Raw genomic sequence first — 23,633 nt, 5'->3', positions numbered from 1 at the left:
AACCTATTCCAAATCAGCAAGTGCTACTTTGTAGGTTATACCAAAATGTTGGGTATTCCTCCCTCACTATACCGAGGCAAATAGTTTTGCCGCGAAACGGTGTGCTTTTAAAGAGAATGGTTCTTTCTAAAAGGTGAGTGGGAGAATAGTGCAACTCGACGAGATAAACAGTATCTTCATCAGATCAAAGGAAAGAGACCTTGGAAGAAATTCCAGAGTTTCCTACTGCGACTGATACAGAAGTCTCTACAATAAAATGTATGAACTTCGGTCGAACTTGCAGCTGAACCACGTAGGCAAGGCTCGTGCAAACCTCTCAGGTGCGCAAACGAGATATTGTTGTTAGACAACATTATACCTACGATACACAAGGAAGCGTTGATGGGCCCTGACTCCGGAATTGGCTAAATGCCAATACAACCCGAGTTGGTTTCCATATAAGTGATTCAAGATTAAAACCTTGATACACCTTTTGGAAGACTTAGAGTCTAACGAATATTTATGGAACTTAAAACTGATATGAATAAAATGTTTTATCCATAAAGCTCGACTTGTTGAAATAATACGATGAGGTTGTTTTCATCGTAGCGATGCTTAAAGTCGGTTCGGGTTGAACTAGCAATTAATACATATTTCAATCATGAGATATGAAACATGGATGATAAAAGGATTTCCATCTGATGGAAATGAAAGCTAGGACTTGTATATGATACAATCCAAAGTAATTTGTCGATCCATAGGATGCTAGTAGGTATGCAAACTTCAGAGTTCCAGCAATGGACAGAAGAGAGCAAAATGGAGTTGGAATCTTTGTGTTTTGATGAAATGGTCAAAGGGGTTTTGACTTCATCAATGGGTAACGAAGATGCTTGTAATTCAAGAAAGTAAGTGGGAGCGTAATAATATTTCTAAAAACCTTATGTGCTTGGCACATTGGTAATTGGAAATAAATTTCTTGACACAAATTAGGACTTCATTTGAAAATAGTTTTTCGATGAAGTGCTTAGGCTAAATAGCCTCAATATTAGGCATGATGATCTATGGAGATAGATTTACCTAATGGGGCTAAGCAATGAATACATATTGACAAGATGCTAAAACCTTTTAGCATTTAAACCGCCAAGGAGTGATTCTTGCCAAAGTCACATGGAAGGAGTTTTTGCAAGACTCGGTGTCCCAAAACACTGATGAGTAAAATACATGATGCAGATTCCACACACTTTTGTGTTTGGATTAATCATGTATTCCATGGTATGTAAAACAACCAGATATGTCCGATACTCCCAAGGTGTTGCGAGTATGGACACCAAAGTGATCAAATTACTGATCATGGGACAACAGTGAAAGATGTCACAGAGTACTAGAGTAAGTATTGATGTCATGGTTTTCTCGCAAGTAGAGATCATGAAGAGTTCGTTGTAAAATGTTACATCGATAGAGTCTTCATCTTTTCTCCATGCGATTTTCGATTTAAATTAAGGGTTTTGTGTAACACACAATGTGGTGGCACAGTTAGTTGGAATTTGTTCAAACTAGTTACTGTGGCGAATTCTATAACAAGGGCTAAGTATGTTGACGCTTTAGAAGCGACAAAGAAGATGTTGAATCATATAGTTCATTCATGAACTTAGTATAGTTCCAAGATGGCTTTTGACAATGGGACACTACTCCAGGTAGTTGCTCCATAACTCAGTCTGAGGAATCCAGGTTTGACCTGTGATTCACATACATACAAAGCCAAGTCCACACAAAATATGAATTTTGTGAAAACGCGAAGACATGCAAAGATACACACGGAACTGAAGTCGTCAGATCCGTTGGACATCAGGCTATATCACAAGCGAAGCATATTTACACCGGTGTGCCACAAGTGTGAAGTGCATTAGCATAAGCTAGATCATTGACTCTAGTGCAAGTGGGAGTCTGTAGGAGATATGCCCTAGAGGCAATAATAAATGATATTATTTATCTCCGAGTTCATAATTATGTTTATGTTCCATGCTATAACTGCAATGATTCTCGAGTCTGCAATATCCACGAGGCTCGGAGGAAGACTCAAATGCACGTGTGGAATAATAAACGGTAAGAAGTATTCCTAGTCTGGCCTCTAAGACTAGCTCAAGTGTTGCATGATGATTCTGTTTTCCTGGTCATGGGCATGTCTATGCCAGCAACTTTGAGGGCACAATGTTAAGAGAACATTTGTGTTGAATCGACCCGGATTGATGTTATGCTATGAGATTCATTCGTCACAAGTTTATTGGTACATAACACAGAGATGGTTAACGTTTGCATGATTCCTTAGACCATGAGAGTATCGAGTTTCTTCATGCTTGCTTCATGAACTTTGGGGTTTGTTAAACGTCATCCGTAAATGGGTGGCTATTACGGCGGCTTACGGGTTCATGGAAAAGTGTGTCAAGTAACTTGATAGCTCAAGATTGGGATTTGCTCCTCCGACGATGGAGAGATATCTCTGGGCCCTCTCGGTGTTACGGTATCCATCATCGTCTGGCCAGACACTTTGTGATTTGATCACGGGGATGCCGGAACACGATAACGAGAAAAGAGAACAATACCGGTAACGAGGTAACTAGCATAGTGGACAAGTTCTTGATCCACGGGAATGCCAACATGTCTCACCTCGGGTATTTGTAACATATCGCGAAGCAACAGGAATAGCACACGACAACTTGAGGTTCACTCGAATATTTATTCGTGTGGGTATAGGGGTCAATATGGGTGTCCACGGCTCCGATGTTGATCATTGATCGGAAGGGGTTCCGGGTCATGTCTATACTTCACCGAACCTATAGGGTCACACGCTTAAGGGTCATCTATCTGCTGAATACTAGACAGGGAGTCTGAGAGAAAATCACCGAAAAAGTTTCGGACACCGAAAAGTTTCGGACAGCGGAATCGTACCGCAAAGAGAGGTCATCGGATAAGTTTCGATGATACCGAAAAGTTGTTTCGGGATACACCATTAAGTCAAATTGGTTTCGGCACATGCCTGATAATTCTTGGAGGATGCCAGAATCATTCTGGAAGCTTTTTGGAATTTTCCGAGATAAAAACCGAAAATGTTCCGGAGCTGCCGGAGCCACTTCAGATGCGTTTCGCAGATGAAAATCACTAAAACCGGAATTGTTTCGGAACGCGTTGAAAATCATTTTAGTGGGTACTGGAAATGTTCTTAGCCCACATAAATATTTTCAGTTCGATCAGACGCTGAAAAATGTCGTCGTGAATAGTGAAAATCAGCTTTATGGTTACTTTATGGAAAGCCACCTTTTGGGGCTTTGCTCCAAAAGATCTTGGGGATGACATGGATGGATAGGAGCCATTTTTTGGGCCCCTCATGGGGGTGTGGCCGGCCACATGGGGTATCCCCCCTTGGGGACCCTCTTGTTCCTTGGTTTCACTCCTAGGTCCTTGTGGAAGGACTTCATTCATGTGCATTTTGGGTTTTTTGTGAAACTACCCTACCCCCTTGGGATTTCCTATAAATAGAGGTGGAGGGGCAGCCCTCCACACTCATCCCTTGCTCTCATACACATGCCATGCATTATCTGGCTTCTTCTCTCCCTCCCACGAAAAGAGTTTCGTAGAGCCGTAAGGCTGTCTGGGTTCCGGCAGGAACTAGTTCTGGACGGCGAAGCCCTGCCGGATAGATGACACCGTATGTGTGCAACTCTGTAGAGAGATCGTAGTTTCGGTCTTAGTTCGTGAGTGCCTCCCGAAGGGCTGTCCGTGTGACCGTCCGAGTTTCGAAGGTCCTCCCGAAGGGCTGTCCGAGTGACCGTTCGAGTTTCGAAGGTCCTCCCGAAGGGCTGTCCGCGACACCGTCCGGGGGGCTGTTCGACCGTCTCCCGGAGGGCTGTCTGAGGAGCAGATGAGGGTATACATCCTCGCGGTTGGGAGGTTGTAAATCCTAGCTGCGGGGATCTGCACCGCCGATCGTCATCGACTCTACTTCCCGCTGCGCTACGAGTCGGTAACGAAAAAGATCAAACCATGTATGCAGTCTCCATAGTGGTCCTGGGCTGGTGCGTAGGTCGGAAAATTTTTGTTTTCTGTCGCGTTCCCCATTAGTCATGGCCGAAGACAATGTGGAGCCTGAAGATAATGTGGTACCTGAAGCCACCGTGAATGCTGAAGCGACTGTTCCATCTCCAAGGCCTGACACCATTGAACAGGCCTTCGATCATGGATAGCTGGTCACTGTAAAATGGCCTATCATGGTTCCTCCCACTGCTCCAGGACCACAGTATGACTACCATGTGGAGCAGAGGCCTCGGGTCCAGAAGCCAAAGCCCATGCTACCAAGGCTTCCAGGTGCTGCAACCTCCCTAGGATCGTTCAGCGCGAACAGCTTCAAGGCACACAATACTTTCTTTGACAGTGCCAAGAATCCTTACTCGAAGCCAAAGATCACTTCCGATCGATTCTGGATCTATCAACATCGCAGCTACTACTCCTACATCCTATACAATCAAGAGCGAATCTTTCAACACATGCGTCTTGATTGTGAAGCCATTGTTGGGCTGCCCTGTCTGGAAGAAGCTCTTGACTGCTTCAGGGAGGTTGGTCTTCTATAGTTCATCACTGACAAAGAGCACTGGAATGAAGAGCTCCTGCTGCAGTTCTATGCCACTCTTGACATTCGTGGCTACAACAGGGATCCGAAGACATGAATCCTTGAGTGGATGTCAGGCGATGTGCACCATTTCCCTGCCCACTCCAGGTGAATTGTATGAGCTTGGTTGTCAGCTTCACAATAATGAACTGCAAAGTATCTTTCAGAGGCCTGGACCCAATATGAGTCAGATGCTCAGTATGATGAAGCCATTGCCTCAAGATGCTGAATATCCCAAGGAATTCTTCGTCAAAGACCTTGAGTACTTGCCCCGCATAGTTTATCATATACCGAGGCATACTCTATGGCCCATCAAGGGACACTCAGCTGAAGCCAAACTTGAAGGAGCCATGAAGACTTTGGTATTCTATATTGTCAATGGCATCAGATTCAACTCCCAGGATTTCTTCATCAGACAACTTGCTGCATTTGGGATTGATCTGTTTGGCTTGAAGTTTTATGCTCCATGGGTGATGCGCCTGATCAAGCTTCACTCTTCTGTTGACTATCAGCCCTCAGCGCACAACCATCTTATCTTTTTGCCTGAGGTTGATCTGTCCGTTGAAGCCATCTACCCCGAGCCTGCCAAGGAGCCGCTATATCTTCATAATGCTGATCACCAAAGCTTCTCGCAACCATTGGAGGGTATTCTTGTTCCAAATGCTGCAACTCGATTCTATCCTCTGGCTAGAAATATGCATGTGCCTCATCGTGCGAACAACGAAGACACTGAGAGTACAATTGCTCAAAGGCCTCGGAAGCGTTCTCGTGTACTCGATGACCGAGAGCTTCTTGTGGCCTTACATTAGAAACAGGATAAGCATCATGACTGGCTCAAACATCAGATGCAGAGCATCTTGGTGGATGTCAATCGCATTCGAAACCTGGCCACCAAGAACTCGTTCGTTTCTCATGAAGCCGATCGGCGGTCCTGGAAGAGTCTCACCCTGCTATGTCCTGAAGATGATCTTCGCTAAGATCGCTTCACTTAGGACTTCAAATTTGATTCCAGGCCTCCCCAGAATGCAAGCTGGCGTTGGACTCCTTCCATAGAAGATTCTGAGTATTCATCCTCGGCTGCAATTGTTGTTGCGAGAGTCGTCGATGAAGAAGACGATGCCACTTCACCAACCATATCTTCACCGCGTCTCGACACTGCACCAGGCTCGACTGCACCACCAAACTCCAACATCGACCCTGCACCTGCATCTACTCCTGATGGGAACGAGTAGATACTCTATGTCTTCAAACCTTTTAGGTCCTTACTGACAAAAGGGGGAGAAGCATATGAGTTGATAGTCTTCAAGCGGGTCCTTATGGGTGGTTGCTATATTTTGCCAAGTGTTTACAACTCTCGTCTTTTGATACATTTGGTTCTTTGGGTTGTAACACTTAAACTTGATGGTCGTCTGCTACTCTGTGATGCGATGATAAATTCCTCATGAAGTCATTCCGCAGACGTCCATTTTTCATTATGCATGGCATTATCTTTGTTATATCTTTATATGCATGATGAATTGTCTTCATAAGTTGAAGAGGATCTCCACAAAGTAAAACCTGTCATGTGCATTTGCATTCATAAGCAAACTACTTATATGCACATCTTCAGGGGGAGCCTTTTTCCACTTATGAAGACAATGCTTTAATCCTTAAACTTTCACATACTTTTATCCCCGTTGAAAACTTCAACCAGTTTGTTATCAATCACCAAAAAGGGGGAGATTGTAAGTGCATCTAGTGTCACCCCTAGTTGGTTTTGGAGTATTGACGACAAACTTGGTTGAGGGACTAATGTGTTTATGAGAATTGCAGGATAACAGAGGTAGTAGTCCCATATTGATTCGGTTTACCTACCAGAGATGGCCCCTAAAAATGTGTGAAGACATTGAAGACAATGGTGGTCTGTGAAGATATTCACATTGAAGACTATGACATGAGAAGACATCGTATGAAGACTATGGAATGCGAAGACATAGTTGTTTCATAGTTTCCTTTTCTTCTTTGTTGAGTCATAGGAACCAACGTACTGTTAAGTGGGGTCCAAGTAAACAAAGTCAGAGTGACTGATGTGATGCTCAAGCAAACCCTATGTCTTTGAGCGAAGACAATGAGAGCAAACCTTATCCAGAGCTAGATGAGTCAGCTTTACTTGTAGCCCAAGTCAAGCTGTCGCGTGTGTTTGAAATCTGACCGTTGGACACGTGTCAGTTCTTTAGTGACCCAGGGTCATTTCGGACAAATCAGGTCGGGTTGCCTCCTGGCTATAAATAGCCCACCCCTACACCATAAATTGGTGGCTGCTTAGAGTTAGTGCACAACTTTTGTCGTTTGAGAGCAACCCACCTCCGAAGCATTTGAGAGAGAGATCCTTGCGAGGACAAAGCCCAAAACACCCAGAGCCAAAGAGTGTTAGGCATCACTGAAGTCTTTCTGTCCGCGTGATCTGAACACTTGTTACACTTGAGGACTGTGAATGTTAGGCGTCGCGTTCTGAGCATCCAAGAGTCATTGTGGATTGCCGGTGAATGAAGTCTGTGAAGGTTTGGAAGTCTACCTTGAAGACTTACCAGAGTGATTGGGCGAGGACTAAGTGTCCTTGGCTCAAGGGAAATAAGGTGAAGACGCGGTCTTCTGAGTTGAATCTCAGCCTCCCTAACCAGACATACAGTTGTCACAGCAACTGGAACTGGTCCAACAAATCTTTGTCCTCACCACGCAACTGGTTCTATCTCTTACCTCTCTTTACTTACAATTTGTCTTCGTGAAGTCATTGCCTGCTTGCATGATCTGATTGACTTCACCGTGTGAAGATTGTTGTTGTTTGGCTTCGTACTATCTTCCATCCTGATCCATACTACCTAGCTGATTATAGTCTTCGTGCTTTCGCCTCATTGCTTACTTGACTATGGCTTGTCTAGTGTAGTCTACCTTCCGCTGCATATCAATAGGTTCATTTCTACTGTTTGCCTTCAAAACCCCCGTGTTTTGAAGACATTCATAAAAATCGCCTATTCACCCCCCCTCTAGTCGATAACTAGCACTTTCAATCATACACTCTTTGCAACAGTCAACTCTTGCTAGTTTCCATCAATGGATTCATTCTACTCCTTGTTAGATTCGACACTCTTACTTATTAAAAAGTCTACGAGAAATTCTCTACACATGGGTTATCAAGTGGCGAGGTCCGGCGGCCATTGACTTCTACGCTCAACAGTCTCCCGCCGCAAGTTGCAGGAGAGTCGGGAGGCCTTTAAGCGTCTCGAGATGGCGCACACTGATGAAGAGTACATGGCTGAGCTCCGCTGGATGCATTCGCCGAGGAGCGCCGGCAGCTTGAGATGTACAAGAAGGGGTTAAGGTGGCCGTCCAGTGACGCTACCGACGAGGTTGGGTTGTCTGGTGGGCAGCGGCTCCGAGTCCGGCGACGACTACGACAACATCATGGATTGTGGGACGCTCATTAAGGAGGACGATTAGGTTTCTTTTTTATTTTTAATTTCTTCAAATTGAGTAACTTATGCAATGTAGTTTAAATTTCATGTCATCCAATATGTAGTTTGAATCGAATGTGTGTACGAATGGACTACTTTCAAACTTTGTTTTGTAAATTTTATGAGGAGTTAAATTTAAGAGTTTGGCTAGGAAACATTTTTTTAACTTCTCAAATATAAGAGTTAATGTATAAGGACGCTCTCGAGGGTCTAAATTTAAGAGATGGACTAAAGATGTCCTTACATATTGGACTTGGATGCGTCAGTGTTCCTATTTCACTTTTATCGAATGTTTTTTTGTCGAATAATGCTAGACCTATGAAAAATCTACAAAGGTTTACTTAATTTTTTCAACTATAATTCACTTCCGCCCTGAATTCAACTGGGTCGGCCCCTTCACTCTCTACTGCCAACCATAATTCTCCACATGAACTTGTTTGTAAAAAAATTAAGTAATCTTTTGTAGATGCTGAGTGCCCACAGACAAAATACATTCGGTGAACTGATGAATTGAACTAGTCAACTGAGCCTAGTTAGGGACGTGAGTCGGGGACACTCTCTTCACCCAGCTGCCTCCTCCCCAATTAGGGTTTTTCTACTTTCCGCCAATGGCGTTGTCGGTTCCGTCTCGTCTTCGGTGGCCTTAGAGCCATGAGGGCGCGGTGGATCCCGCCCCTTGCTAGTGGTTGGGCTCCATTTTTAGATGTGTCTTCGAGATTTGTTAGGGTTTGTGTCCTACTCAGGAAGGCGAGACGGCGGCGGCTCCCTGAAGATGGAATAAGTTTCTCCTTGCCTAGCCCCCACTTGGTGGTGCGTCTAGCATTGTCGGTGGGCGTGTGGAGGTGTGTCTCCAGCGGATCTGTGTTTGGTGGATTTGCTTGGATCTGTTCGTCGTTCGTCTATGTTCATGTGTCTTTAGGTTGAATCCTTCCGATCTATGCTACTCTTCGTCAGTGGCGGTTGCTGTTCCGGTGTGCTTGTCCTATGTGGTTTTAGCACAATTACTTCTCGACTGTCTACTACAATAAGTTTTGCCTGGTTCCGGCGAGAGAGCGGTGATGACGTCGGCGTGCCTTCGGCTCGCTTCAGTGCTGGTAGTCGTCGCTAGGTGGCATGTGGATATGGATATAATTTTTATTATTTCTGGTATTTGTTGTGCTCCGATGATGGAAGAGGAACAGATAGGATGTTTTAAAAAAACCGATGAACTGAACGGCACACGGCGGCACGAACATGCTCTCGTGGCGGAGAACACATGCATATAAGCTGTCCACATCACATGTAGACAGCTAGCGAACCACCCAATAGATTCCCAAGCCAAACGGAATGGCGTCCGTGCATATAAGCTGTCTCCTGGCTCTCTAGTCTTGGCCTGCTAGTTGAGATTCAGATCCAATACACGAACAATTGGAGCCGGCCGGTGAGTCATGGACACCGCTGGACCGGCCGGCGAGAAGCCGCACGTGGTGTGCTTGCCGTTCCCGACCCAGGGACACATCACGCCGATGATGAAGCTGGCCAAGCTCCTGCACTGCAAGGGCTTCCACATCACCTTCGTCGCCACGGAGTACAACCACGGCCGCCTCATCCGCTCCCGCGGCCCGAGCGCCGCCGCGGGCCTCGCCGGCTTTGGCTTCGCCACCATCCCGGACGGCCTGCCCTCGTCACACGCCGACGCCACGCAGGACCCGGCGTCCCTCGCCTATTCCACCATGACCACCTGCCTCCCTCACCTGCAGAACCTACTTGCTGGCCTCAACAGCACATCCGGGGTGCCGCCGGTCACGTGCGTCGTGGCAGACAACCTCATGAGTTTCGCCGTGGACGCTGCGAGGGAGCTCGGCCTGCCGGCCGCGCTGTTCTGGACGGCCAGCGCCTGCGGCTACATGGGCTACCGCAACATCCGTCTTCTCATCGACCATGGCATCATTCCCCTCAAAGGTATCCTCCTAGCTATCCCTGCACCGCAAATTTGATTGTCTTAATCTTGAGTCTCAATAACCTTTTTTTTTGCAGATGAAGAGCAACTGACAAACGGGTTCATGGACATGCCGGTGGACTGGGCGCCTGGGATGAGCAAGCACATGCGGCTGAAAGACTTCCCAACCATCCTTCGCACGACAGACCGCAATGACATCGCGCTAAACTTCAAGCTACACCATGTGGAGCATGCCGAGGCCGCGGATGCGGTCATCATCAACACCATGGATGAGCTCGAGCAGCCGGCACTCGACGCGATGCGTGCCATCATACCGGCCATCTACACCATCGGTCCGCTCAACTCCCTCACCGACCAAATCGTCCCCTGCATGGACCCCCTGCACAAGGTAAGCTCCAGCCTCTGGAATGAAGACCACAGCTGCCTTGCGTGGCTCAATGGCAGGAAGTCCCGTTCTGTGGTGTACATGAACTTTGGGAGTGTAACCGTCATGAGCAATCATGAGCTGGTAGAGTTCGCGTGGGGGCTGGCCAACAGCGGCCAGGACTTCCTTTGGATCATCAGGCCGGACATCGTGAAGAGTGAGGCCGCCGTGCTGCCCCCTGAGTTCTTGGAGGCCACCAAAGACAGAGGCCTCGTGGCGAGCTGGTGCGACCAAGAGGCGGTGCTGAGGCATGATGCCGTTTGTGTGTTCTTGACGCACAGCGGGTGGAACTCGACGGTCGAGGGCCTCTGCGGTGGTGTGCCGATGCTGTGTTGGCCGTTCTTCGCCGAGCAGCAAACCAACTGCCGGTACAAGTGCCTCGAGTGGGGGGTGGGCATGGAGATCGGTGACGACGTGCGGCGGGAGGTGGTCATGAAGAGGATCAAGGAGGCAGTGGGCGGGGAGAAGGGTAGGGAGATGAAGAAGAGAGCGGCCGAGTGGAGGGAGGTGGCTATTCGGTCCAAGGAGACGTCGTCGAATAATCTTGATTCACTCATCAATGATGTGTTACTATCCGGTAAAAAAAACAGTTAGCAGCTTTTCTTAAGTACCAAAGGTGATGGGATAGTTTGGAACGTCACAGGTAATGCCACAGCGTTTTGTATGGACCTTTGTAGATACCGATTGCTTGCTATTTCTCGACCCCGGACTGTAAAATGTTTCTTTGTTAGCAATAACAATAGTTGAGAACCTCTAGGCCCTAAAGTTGTTTATGTGCTTGAGCAAAGACTAGGTCATGCTTCCATGTATGCTTGGGCAGTGGGGGACCTAGAGCTTGACCACATGGGGTGCCAACCTTATCACTCACGACAGAAACGCAAGTGGATAATACAGTTCCCTTTCAGAATAACACACTGCAATAATACAGTTGAGCATCTCGCAAGTGGATACTAACGCCCAATTCATCAAATTTATGATAACAGTTGAGAGTGATAACTGAACTACCACACTTGTTCATTAGTACTCTCTCCATCCCTTAATATCAGAACGTTTTTCAAGCTAACAAGTCTCATAATATAATCATAATATAAAAACGTTTTTCAAACTATGTTAGCTTGACAATCATTTTTATATTATGGGATGGAGGGAGTACTAGGAAATTTCCAGCCATATCCCTACAAGGTCATGCACATTAAAATATAAACATGTACTGCCTGCTATACCATCTTGGTTTGAGCTTCCGGCTGGTGGTTCCTGACACCTAATTGAAATACAAGTACATAACGGGGACCAATTGAGAGATGCTTCAGCTGACAAACTTGATTTTTTTCGAACAAGTTCAGCTAGCGATCAGCAAGCATTATAGAAGTAGTCATCTAAGCGGCACACATTAAACTAGGAAAACACATGTACTTGGTAGTGCGTGAGCTCCTGTCCAGTCTCAGCCGTCAGATTGAACCAAGCCGCACCATTGGATGCCTTTTCGGAATCGTCTTTTTTCTCTAGGTTGGTCAACGAGCACAGAGAGAAATCCCCATCGTCCGTCTGCACATCGCTCGTAGCACAGGCCTGGATCGGCACTCGCCACACCCATCAGATGGTCCTGCAGCTCGACTTACATCCACACCTTGGTTGCAACATCACTGCTGGGTTCCAGTATAGACAGCAGCCACTGCCGTAGCGCGCCACGTGCCCATCGCAGCACCCCGTGCACCACCATGCAGGTCCGTTGTTGCCGCTCACTATCTTCAGCTTGCCATCTTCTGTTGAAGCCTTTTCATAAGCCGGTTGTAGCTTTCTAGGCCGTTGGTTGCAGCTTTTTGCTGTTTCCCGCCTCTAACATTCCCGTCTTTGGTTGAATTTTTTTCAGAAGCCAGCTATAGCTTTGTCCGCTGCTGATTGAAACATTTTGCGGTGATGGTTGCAGCTTGTCCACGCGCTGGTCGCAACCCCTGATTTCTCTAATTCCAGCAAAAATAGGCGTCAGTCGTAGTATTTGACGCTGCTGGTTGCAGCTCCACTGTGTGGGGGTTGTAACCCTACTTTATCTGATTCCAGTAATAAATGGCAACGGCCACAGTACTTGCCTCACTGGTTGCAACTCTTGCGTGCTGGTCCCACTTTGTTGTGCTCGGTTGTAGCATCCCATGCAGCACGTCGCTGCCTCGCAAACTTTCGCCGGGATACGGCGCCTCACAAACTTTCGTCGGGATACGGCGCCCACAGTTGCAGGGCCTGGTCCCAACATTTGCGGCAGCCGATTCCAGCACCCATGGTGGCCCGTTCTAGCATCCCCGCGGTGGTCGATTCTAGCAACGGTAGCACACGCAGTGGCCCCGCATTCCACCGTCGCACCTCATGATCACCGTGCACGTGGTCATGGCCGTTGAAGCACGCAAAGGCTGCGGTTGCAGCAACGGCCGTCACCCGTCGTTGCATCTCTGATGGTCGTCGACGTAGACAACATGATCGTCGTAGCGGACTAGTTGCCATGGCCATGGCAACCGAACAGCAGCGGTTTGAGGCGCGCGGGGAAGAGAGGTGCTTGCAGCAGCAGGGTGTCGTCATGGGGGCCTTCATGGGGGCCTTCACCGTCAGCAGCATTCTCCCTACCTACCTCTGTTGGCCGTCCTTCTTCACGAAGGCGTTCCAGCTCAACAACGCCATCTTCGCCGAGTAGCAGCCAAGGCAACGGAAGTGCCCTGTTTTTCATGTGACAAAGACAAGACACATTTTTTCTGCAATTTAAGTATAATTGTGCTTGGGTCATTTTGACCGGCCACATGTTTTCATGCGGAATTTCGTCCGTCAATTTTGGGCATGTGACTTACTAAATACACTCATGACTCATCCCATCGTGTGTCTAATGTCAGAGATCCAATCGTTCTGAAAGCCATTGTAGCATAGCTATATAATACTGTTGGCGTTCTGAAACACATTGCTACAAAATGTTGCTTGCCCAACCTCCTGCTCCGACTTTCTAAAAGAAAAAAAAACCTTCTTGCTCCGAGATTCATGCGGGACAACTTGATGCTTCCGATGAAGAGGAACATGGATTGCCTGGATAACCCATGAATAAAATAATGCCAGTGCTGGGAAAAGACAATTAGACCTGAAAGCACGGATGGACCATCCGTTGGAGCAGCGTTTTTTGCTCTCGAAGCTCCAAAAATTGGTTATTTTTACGTATGAACCGTCTATTGGAGATGCTCTTATTTTAGATAATATGTCCATGCTATGAAAAGATCGACCGCCTGGGCTGCCGTTTGATGGAGTTGTGCACAACCACGTGAGCCTCTGAGCCTTTGCAGCAAGGATCGTATTGCATTCAGCGCTTTGAAAGACAAGTCTTGTTGCAATCTCTGGACAATTTTTTTTTCCTTTTTTTTCCTTCCCTACAGCCATCCGATTTGCTCGCCAAGTATTCGCAACAAGTCTCGCATTGTGCTCAGTGTTTTGCAACATGAGTCTTGTTGCAATCCCTGAATATTATTATTTTTTAATTTTTTCTACGTGACACCTGCCCAATCTGCATTATGAGCCCTGGCAACAAGTCTCATGTTGCGCTCAACACTTTGCAACATGAGCCTTGTCGCAATGCCTGAACTGTTTTTGTTTTGTGTGTCCGATCTGCTCGCTAGGCCTTTGCAAAAAGCCTCATGTTGCTTCTCTCTCTCTCTCTAAAAAAACAAGCCTTATGTTGCGTTCAGTAATTTGCAACACGTTCTACTGGAATTTCGGAGTTTCCTGAGTACCAGAAAAACTTGGTGAAAGCCATTTCCCACTCGGCAGATATTTTGCCGAGTGTAGTTCTCAGCTAAGGGTACTGGGCCCAAACCCTTCAGGCAAAGCCTACTTCTTTTTTGCCGAGCGCTTCCGGTTGACGGGAAGTGTTTCTCTAACAACAAGTCTTCTTTCCAAGCAGTTATAAACTTAACAAAGTGAAGAGTTTTCTTCCCCATAACGGCAATATCGTGCTGGCGACGAGATTGTTTCATTTCCTACAATGCACGTAACAAGGCGGTCATAATGCGCATGAAGTATCCTACATACTCAGGAGTAGTATAGCTGATTTATTCAGGTGTTCTCCACAGCTAATCATCACCAAATTAACTCTTCCATGTAATCAACGATAGTATTCCCACGAACACTACTAGTCATCAGAGCGTGGCGATGTAGGCGTCGGCGAGCATCTTGCCGAGCCGGACCTGCGCCTGCGTGGTGAGGTGTGTGATGTCGCTGGCGATGGGGAGCCCCATGGCGTCCACGTACTTGAGGTTCGGCAGCCGCACCGCCCTCTGCTCCTTCCTCACCAGGTCCAGCCACTTCCCCTGATTCTGCGCCGTCGCGATCCCAATCTACAACAAGATCATGGATGTTTTTACTCACAGGGTTCACGGTGGAGAATAATGGAGTCGGAGCAGGGAACCCATGCACGGATGTGGTGTAGCGACGGACCTGGATGACGAGGAGGTTGGGCATGGCGAGGTCCCGGCGAACGTCCCGGACAAACGCCTCCATCCTCCCGGCATAGGCCAGCGCGTCCTCGCGCCGCATGGCGTCGGCCTCCCCCTGGAACCACAGCAAGGCCGCGATCCTGCCGGTCCCTGCGCCGGCGACGCGGGCGCGGGTCACCATCCGGTCGTACATTTCCGAGCCGCGGGACCAGTTGGCGATGGGCGTGCCGCCCTGCGCGCAGGGGATGAGCCCCACGACGGCGCCGCGCGGGCAGGCCGGGGAGCGGAGCAGCGCGTGCGCGAACGGCATCCCGGGGCCCACGCCCACCACGTTGCCGACGTCCACGCCGGCGTGCAGCGGCTCGCGGGCCTCCTCCCAGCGGAGGGTCGGCGAGAGGCGGAGCGTGCGCGGGGACGGCGCGCACTCCGGCGGCACCACGCCGTCCCAATGGTTGCCCACCGTGGCGCCGCCCCGGCCCCCCATGTTGGACTGTCCCGCCAGGATGAACACCAGCGTCGGCGCCCTCTCCGCGCTCACCGTCACGGCCGCCGCAAGCAGCAGTAGAATGGGTAGTGCTCGAGGGAGCATCGTCGCGGCCGCTGGCTCCATGTCCCGGCAAGGTTCAAGGTGGCGGTGGCTCGCTCGACGAGCTGGCTGCTACCGGCCGGCCCCTAGCTAGCTGCTCACTGTCTGCCACTGATTCGCAGACTCGCAGTACTGGATGCCTGGAACGCATCGTTGGGAGTGGATATATAAACACGGGAACGCTCAATCCACTATGGCCTTTGTTTTCTTGTGTGGGAGGGAGTGGCAGTGGATCGCATGTGTGTTTGTCACGGGTAAGCGCGCTTCACTCGAAACAGGCGTCAAATGAGCTGTATGCCTGTCTCACGTTGGACTGCACTGCACAACATCACAAGTCTAGTACAGTGCACCATTTTTTAATCAATCAATTTTAATGGAAAATTTAAGCATGATACGACCATGTTTTGAACAAAAAAAAAACCTGATCTGACATTTTTGGTCGCACCAGCATGTCTAGCGTTTTACTAGAGTTCCTGGTGTTTATTCCTCAACAAACTTCAACTTACGTTTACATTGCTAGCTGATAATAAACATAAGACGATATATAGAGATGTCAAACAAAGTCACTATTGTAATATGCCCCAGTATGTCACCTGTTCACACATCCCCAGTTCCATTCCTAGTGGAATTTTTTTCTTTCTTTCTTTATTTTGTACGAGTGAAATATCTTGTCTTTGGTGTGAGTGTTGATTACCAGTTTACATCAATACCGTCTGGCTCGATACGGATTTCAGCAGTTCAATGCTTGGCCGGTCTTCAACGTGAACCAAATCGATTGAGTCTGTTGTTCATGTTCTTTTGGGTTGGTAAGATCAGATCACAATAGGAGGAGGAGGCAACAAAAAGCCGATTGGGTCTAGTTTTAATAACTACTAGATCATTGACGGCGCGCGTTGTCGCGCCCATGTATTTATACGATAAAATTATCAAAAATTTATAAAATAAATGTCACATAAAACACAATAAATTTGCATAAACACAAACATATATTATTCAGGGAAATCTTAAGGTTCACTGATACAAATGGCTTGGTATAAAAAATAAACATGTATGGCTCAACAATGTTCACTAACATATATTATTCACTGATACACAACAATGTTTGTAGTAATTACAACTAATCGGTACCAAAACATAAACAGCAGAAAATTAAACATGTATGGCTCCTGCAGAGGTAATATTCCAATCATCCTACAAGCTTGGAAATATGTATGGGATTAACATGGATCCTGGAATAAAATTCCAAATGGTAACCAAGACCTTAGTGCAATACAAGCAGAAGATCTACACGAGGAAGTTTTGCCCTATATCCTTGGCAAAGCTAATTCATTTATGCGAGTGTGCTTTGTTTCCTTGTTTATCGTACTCTGGGTATACTTCTATCAAATTAATTGAGCATAATACAATCCCAATAAAATGGAAGTTTGAGAAGGCAAATATTCTTATATCACAAATAAAAAAATGGTATGATCAGTGAGCTATAAACCAATATAAAATATATCAAGAACAAAGTTGATGTGGATGTTTCCTTGTTATGTCTGTCAAAACAAGAAGTCACGTGAAAATATTTCCTTGTTTCATGTGACGGCTGGAAATTATTACTGTAATGCAGTCAATCAATGGACAGCAAATTTATTTTTCTCCAGCAGCAAACAACATATATATTCGTAATCATGATGGGATTGGTAAGACATATACTCCAGTGCCAAAAAACAGCTTATATTTTGATACAAAGGGAGTATGTTTCAAGGCTCACCTGACAACAAATATGATACACACAACAATTGTAATAATTGAATGGTAAAGGTAGGAAAGGACCTGGTAAAATTCAAGATGTTCTGGCTGATGTAAATATGATACACGAAATCTTTGCCAGGTAGTAATATTACGATAAGACACCCATATAAGATGTTCTGGCTGGTGTAAATACATACCGATAATCGTCACAAAAAATAACAATTTAGGGCTCAGCGGCTGCGTCCAATTGACACGAATTGCATTATGTAAGAGTGAGCTGAAGCAGAACAAAAGAATTAAGCCTACCAACTAATTCAAAATGAAATCTCACATTTACGTTAGACCATGGTCTTAGTTTTTCAAACAATCGTAAGCTATCATATATACTTCGCAACAATAGGATGATTTGAGTAGTAGTTTAGTGAAAAATTGAAAAACTCTGTTTTTTTAGTACAATACCATGTGAGATAGTTACAGTAGATTTTAGAGCTCTATGATTTGAGTGTAGTTGGCTAGTAGTCATGCTGGTTTCGAGGGCTAAGTAGTAGATAGATTGGAGTGCTCCAGTTTATTGATTTCATCTAGGGAGGCTGGGGGTCCACTCGCTCTGCCTCCCGGGTCGCTCTCCTCGGGCGACTCTGGAGGCCGCCGCCGCCACCTACCCTCCGCCCTCTCCACCACTCCCTCCCCTCGCCGTCGCCGGAGGAGGCCGCGGGGCGAAGCCTAGCGGCGGACGGTGACGGCGAGGTACCTCCCGCCTCGACCACCCCCACCTGCTCCTTCAAGATCCAACCCGAAAGCTCCGCCGACATGGCCATGGCGGGGGCGCCCCGAGCCGGTCTCTCCCTCCCTCTCCCGTGCCGGATCTGGCATCCGCCCTCCTCCTGCTCGGGGGGGCTGTCCGTGGCCGGATTCGGACCCGACGCCCTCCCGCTTGGCTGCATCGGCTCCGGCTGGCTCCCTGGCTGGCTCTCGTCCCTCTCCACCGTTGGCATCGACCACCTCCGCCTCCCCATGCTGCAGTGCGAGCTGGCTCCGGCAGCGCCCAAGACCGGTGGTTTTCCCCTCCACGTTCGTGCCCTGCCGTGTTGGCTACCATGGCAGGGTCCGATCTGGATGTCTTTGCCCCTGCGCCCCGTCCCGTTCTCTGCCACGGGCTTCCTCCTTCGTCCTCCACTGCCGCCCGTTCTGTTGTCGTTGTGCTCCTCCGTGCGCTCGCCAAACGAAGGTGGCGTCGTGGCTCCTGAATCTTGGGAGCCCTCCACCTCCCAGATCCCCCGGTGGGTTGTCGCTGTCTCGTGGCTTCACCTGCAGGGGGCATCGCACCAGTGGTCCTCACTGGTGCCCTCGGCGTCAAGGGTGCCTACCAGCGTCGCTGCAGGTGGGATTCGCCTGGATCTGGGGCCGTCCATCCCAGCGCTGCCCGGCGCTATTGGTGGTTGCCCTGCGTCGCGTCGTGAGGAGGATGTGACCGGGGTTTGGGAGAAATCCATGGTCGGCCAGCTGCTGCTAGCCGAGACAGCGGCGACGCTCCCCGTCCTTCCCATCTTGATGGCGTTGTCTTCATCCCCCGGTCTTGTGATGTTTTGGGTGTGCTTTGTGGAGTTCTATGCTTGGTGATGCCTTTCGACTACACCGGTGGCACACAGGTGCCGTGGCGTCGTCTCAACCCGGTGTGACCGTTTGAATGTACCCCATGACACAGGTGGTGTCGCGGCGTTGTGCAGTCTTGGTTGCCCGGTGCTTTTCGATTGCGTCGACGGTGCAGGGTCGTGGTTTAGTCTCGGCTCGTCGCTGCAGCTCGAGCAACTGTGGTGCCCCTTGTTGTGATGTTTTGGGCGTGCTCTGTGGTGTTCTATGCTTGGTGATGCCCTTTGACTACGTCAGTGCCACATAGGTGCCATGGTGTCGTCTTGGCCCGGCATGACCGTTCGAATGTACCCCATGACACAGGTGGTGTCGCGGCGTCGTGCAATCTTGGTTGCCCGGTGTTTTCGATTGCGTCGACGGTGCAGTGTCATGGTTTAGTCTCGGCTCGCCGCTGCAGTTCGAGCACCTGTAGTGCCCCTTGTTGGGTTGTGTCCCCCCTCGCCATGTGTTGTTTTTACTTTATTTCTTCCTCTTGTGCCCCCTTGTACTTCTGGTTCACTTGAACCCTATCTTGTATTAGGCTGCAAAGTCTATAGGCAACAAATGAATACAATTCAGGTGGGGAGGATTACTTCCCCCCCCCCCCCCCCCCTTTGAAAATTCAAAAAAAAATCTAGGGAGGCTGATCGTTTTTCTTTTGCTGGGGGGAGGCTGATTTGTTCAAGAAGGCACCATCAAATATGTTTATTTATTGTGTGCATTGGTGGCATCCAAGAGATCCCAATTATCAGAGCTGACCAAGAAACTCTTAAACGTGATAATGGAAAATTAACCATTGATCAGATTGCGCATGTGATAGGACTAAAAAAATGCGCTTCTAATAATTGGCTTACCAGGGTTGCTTCCCAGACTTGAGGATGTGTGCATCATAGCACGATGTGACTGACTGGAGAAGAGACATGGGCACTACCACGACGGTGGCCTGGCAGTTGGACAAGATGAACTACATATATGACAAAAACAAATAATAATTCATCTACAGCGTGGTGATTAAGTATGCAGCACACCAATCTGTCTGGAATCAACACTAAATCTTGAGGTGGCTATGTAAAAAGATATCTTCAGGCAAGGGGACGTACAGACAATACCATGGTGGCAGAACACAAATATTCACCCCGCGAGAGGAGAGGAATTGAGAGGGATAGGGACTTGCTTTATGTCGTCACTTCACACCACCACAAGAGGAGGGTTTCATCACTGATTCACTGTTGTCTCATGCCGTCTAGGGTTCGCCGCCTTGGAATCAAGTGAACCAAGGGAAGAAGATCTGCGGCAGCGCAAGGACGATAAGGCGATGGCGATATGCCCGGAGGTTGGGAGGGAAGAAAGAACCTGCAGGGATGTCGGTGGCGATGCCAGCGCAGCCCATTGGAATCCGGGGCGAGAGGGGGGAGGCTTGTTTCCGAGGTAGAGGAGGGGATCAATGGATGCAGAGAAGTGGATCCCCTCGAACGAAGCTCGCGTCAGCTGGATCCCTCGCGTGTGTCGTGTCGGCTTCAGCCCCTCCCACGCCGGATCCCCTCGCTCGCGTCGCCTCGGTTTGGATCTCGTAGCTCGCGTCGCCTCGGCTGATACCGCTTTTTCTTTGAAAGGTCATCGGTTAGACAAATAAATGGGCCAATAAAGCCCAATCAACGCCAGGGCTCCAAAAAAGTCCCCAGAATAGCAGCCCACGTCGCGGTAAACTGACGCTGAAACAGAGATCTGACGGTCAGAACCGATTCAGACGCGAAATCTGACAGCCGAAATCATCGGGTGCGTGAGAGAGCTCGGTTTAGGCTCGGTTATACTGTCCTAAATAAATAAATAAATGGCCCAGATTAAAACAATAGGCAAGTCCATGATCGGACTTATCCAGCTTGCCCATCAAGAAACTTTGACTAGTATTGCATTACTAGCTGAGAAACATATAATGATACAGATGTCAAACAAAGTCACTATCATCTCATATTATCTTTGCACTATCATATCATATCAATCCATTTGTTTCCATTGGAGCAACGGAGTAGCATGTCTCATACGACCATTGACAAAGAAACTAAAGGCCATTGACAATTCAATCTTTCTTGGAGAAGAAGCAGTAGCACCCACCATCTGAATTGCAATTCCAGTGCAGATCAAGAGGACCTCTCCATCATATCCCTATAAGTACTCACATCTTATATAGTAGCTTAACCAGCCAAGATATCAGCAAGCAAGAACCTGCAGTAAGCTAGCAAAGGAAAGATGGCTGAACCGGTTAAGCTCATCGGCACATTGGGGAGCCCATTCGGTGCCCTACGAGCTGGTCCTGGAAGATCTCCAAAGCAAGAGCGAGCTGCTGCTGAAGCACAACCCCATCCACCAGAAGGTGCCGGTGCTTCTTCACGGCGGCCGGGCCATCTGCGAGTCCCTCCTCATCATGGAGTACGTCGACGAGGCCTTCGACGGGCCGCCCCTCCTGCCGACTGATCCCTACGCCCGTGCCATGGCCCGTTTCTGGGCTCAGTTCCTAGAACAGAAGGTGATCTCCTATATCCCCCTATTGTCCATACAAGCTAGCTGCAATCTTTTTTTTTTAAGGATAACCCCCGGCCTCTACATCAAACGATGGACATAGCCATCATAATTATAGCCGCCATCTTTTTGTGAGCATCTTTTCTAAAAAAACTTTGCGTGAGCATGCACTTACCCAACAATCCAACATACACTTGATGGCCATGCAAGCAGTGCGCGAGGCCGTTCTGGCTAGCCATGTGGCTGGACGCTGGCGAGGAGCAGAAGGCCTACGTGAAGGAGATGAAGGAAAACCTGGCGCTGCTGGAAGGGCAGCTCCAAGGGAAGAGGTTCTTCGGCGGCGACTCCATTGGCTACCTCGACGTCGCCGCCTGCGGGCCGGCTCACTGGATCTATGCGTTCGAGGAGGTGACAGGGGTGAGCTTGATGGGCGAGAACGACGAGTTCCCTGCTCTGCGCCGCTGGGCAAAGGAGTATACCGAGAATGAAACCGTGAAGGAGTGCCTGCCGACGAGGGAGCAGCTCGTCGCTGTTTTCAGCGCGAACAAGGACAAATACAAGATGATAGCCAACGAGATGCTCCATCAGTAGTAGCAACTCGATCGGTGCAATGCTGTGTCCCAGCATTATTATGCATGTTGTGTGCTAGAATAAAGTTTGTGAATTAGTGACTCCATAATCTACCGGGATGTATTCTTGTGAGTGTGACATCAAAAATTATGAGTGCTTAATATTGGTGCTATATACTGTACTTCGGCTAAGATTTGACCATACTATGTGTAAAATATATATTTGGAGTAAATTGTGTTGAATAGTATGATTCAAAGAGCAATCATATGGTCAAAATTACATAAATTTGGTAGTTTCCCCATTACTTATACTTTGGAAAAAAGTAACTATATTCAGTAGGAATATAGATATCCTCGTGGTCAACTTTATGTACTGTGTGGCACGCAGCCGCCTCCTTCCCTAACAAAAGTTTAGGATTCCTCTGCCTACCATCAACGCTGTCGCCGGTCCGACTCGTCTCCTGACCCTGCCAGCGGGAGGATCTGTTTTTAGATGTTCCTTCAAGTTTTGTTAGGGTTTGTGTTCTGCTCGAGAAGATAAGACGGCGGCGGCTTTCTGAAGATGGAATAAAGTTCTCCCCGCCTAGCCCCCGTCCCGGTGGTGTGTCTAGCATCGTCGGTGCGCGTGTGGGGGTATGTCTCTGGCGGATCTGTCTTGGTGGATTTGCTCGGATCTGGTCGTAGTACGTCTACGTTCATGTGTCTTCAGGTTGAATCCTTCCGGTCTACGCTACTCTTTATCGGCGGCGGTTGCTGTTCTGCTGCGCTGGTCCTATGGGGCCTTGGCATGACGACTTTCCGACTGTCTACTACAACAAGTTTCGCCTGGCTCCGGCGAGGGAGGGGCGATGACGGCGGCGCGCCTTCGGCTCACATCAGTTCTTGTAGTCGATGCTAGGTGGTCTACGGATCTGAATATAATTTCTATTATTGCTGGTGTTCGTTGTACCGCCATGACTGAAGATGAATAGATCAAAAGTTTTTTGGCAATTTTTTTTATGTACCATAGTCCGGTAGTAACCATAAAGTTACATAAAAAAAGGACCATGATAAGTGTCACAGTGTGGTACAACCACATGGCAACTCCGAACATTTTTTATGGCAAGTTTAGTGACGCGAGAATGGCAACTTCTTTTCGGATGGCAAGTTTTAATTTTTTTTTAGAGGGGGGGGGGGGTTGTTTTTTCTCTTCGGCTCGCAACTTTAGTTGTAAAAATCGTCAAGGCTGGAGTGCTGCGTAACACACATGTGACATTTATCATTTGAGAAAAAAAATAAGATAGGATCAGCATAATATCTTATTAACATCACTAACTTTTCAAGTACATACTAATGGGAAGAAACAAAGAGAGTTGCAACTTGCAGCCCAAAGCAGTACGAGGGTAGAGCATGCCATTTTCCGTGCTTCTTCTCAAATAGTACCTTTTACTTTTCTCTGAATAGCTGATAGTTGGATGGATATCATCTACTTGTTCTGGGTGAATTGTCAATAGCACTAATCTGTTTTTTCAGTATTAGTACAGATAAAGATCGTGCATACCTACATATATCATCAATTTCCCTTATGCATTTTTTAAATATTGTCAGCAGCGCTGATCTATCTATCTATCTAGTTAATCTGTGAGAACAATCCCTGGAGTGGTGA

General features: G+C 48.0%; 3 protein-coding genes across 3 annotated transcripts in view; 2 read left to right on the top strand and 1 right to left on the bottom strand.

Annotated features, from left to right (window-relative positions):
- Positions 1–22,035, top strand: part of LOC123166261 (probable glutathione S-transferase) — a 45,395-nt gene extending 23,360 nt beyond the window's left edge. The window contains exons 2-3 of the mRNA XM_044584033.1: positions 21,208–21,426; positions 21,633–22,035. Coding sequence (XP_044439968.1) covers positions 21,208–21,426; positions 21,633–22,010 — 597 coding nt within the window. The 3' untranslated portion in view covers positions 22,011–22,035. The remainder of the gene's footprint in view (positions 1–21,207; positions 21,427–21,632) is intronic.
- On the top strand, positions 9,522–11,243 carry LOC123166259 (7-deoxyloganetin glucosyltransferase). The gene is made up of 2 exons (XM_044584031.1): positions 9,522–10,071; positions 10,147–11,243. The coding sequence occupies exons 1-2, from the start codon at positions 9,558–9,560 to the stop codon at positions 11,085–11,087; spliced, it is 1,455 nt and encodes a 484-aa protein (XP_044439966.1). The 5' UTR covers positions 9,522–9,557; the 3' UTR covers positions 11,088–11,243.
- On the bottom strand, positions 14,431–15,652 carry LOC123166260 (probable carbohydrate esterase At4g34215). The gene is made up of 2 exons (XM_044584032.1): positions 14,952–15,652; positions 14,431–14,851 (listed from the first exon to the last, which is right to left on the bottom strand). Exons 1-2 carry the CDS (start codon positions 15,558–15,560, stop codon positions 14,654–14,656), a joined length of 807 nt encoding a protein of 268 aa, XP_044439967.1. The 5' UTR covers positions 15,561–15,652; the 3' UTR covers positions 14,431–14,653.
- Positions 22,036–23,633: the final 1,598 nt, after the last annotated feature.

This window comes from Triticum aestivum, chromosome 7D (assembly GCF_018294505.1).
Source record: "Triticum aestivum cultivar Chinese Spring chromosome 7D, IWGSC CS RefSeq v2.1, whole genome shotgun sequence".
Lineage (NCBI taxonomy): Eukaryota > Viridiplantae > Streptophyta > Magnoliopsida > Poales > Poaceae > Triticum > Triticum aestivum.
The sequence above is the reverse complement of the archived record's forward strand: the minus strand, read 5'-3'. Positions and strand labels throughout refer to the sequence as shown.

Bases quoted from the DNA above. Each gene is read 5' to 3' on its own strand.
- LOC123166260 (XM_044584032.1), bottom strand. From the start codon at position 15,560: ATGGAGCCAGCGGCCGCGACGATGCTCCCTCGAGCACTACCCATTCTA. The intron at 14,852-14,951 runs GTCCGTCGCTAC...ATCTTGTTGTAG, and splicing joins CCAACCTCCTCGTCATCCAG to ATTGGGATCGCGACGGCGCA.
- LOC123166259 (XM_044584031.1), top strand. From the start codon at position 9,558: ATGGACACCGCTGGACCGGCCGGCGAGAAGCCGCACGTGGTGTGCTTG. The intron at 10,072-10,146 runs GTATCCTCCTAG...TTTTTTTTGCAG, and splicing joins TGGCATCATTCCCCTCAAAG to ATGAAGAGCAACTGACAAAC.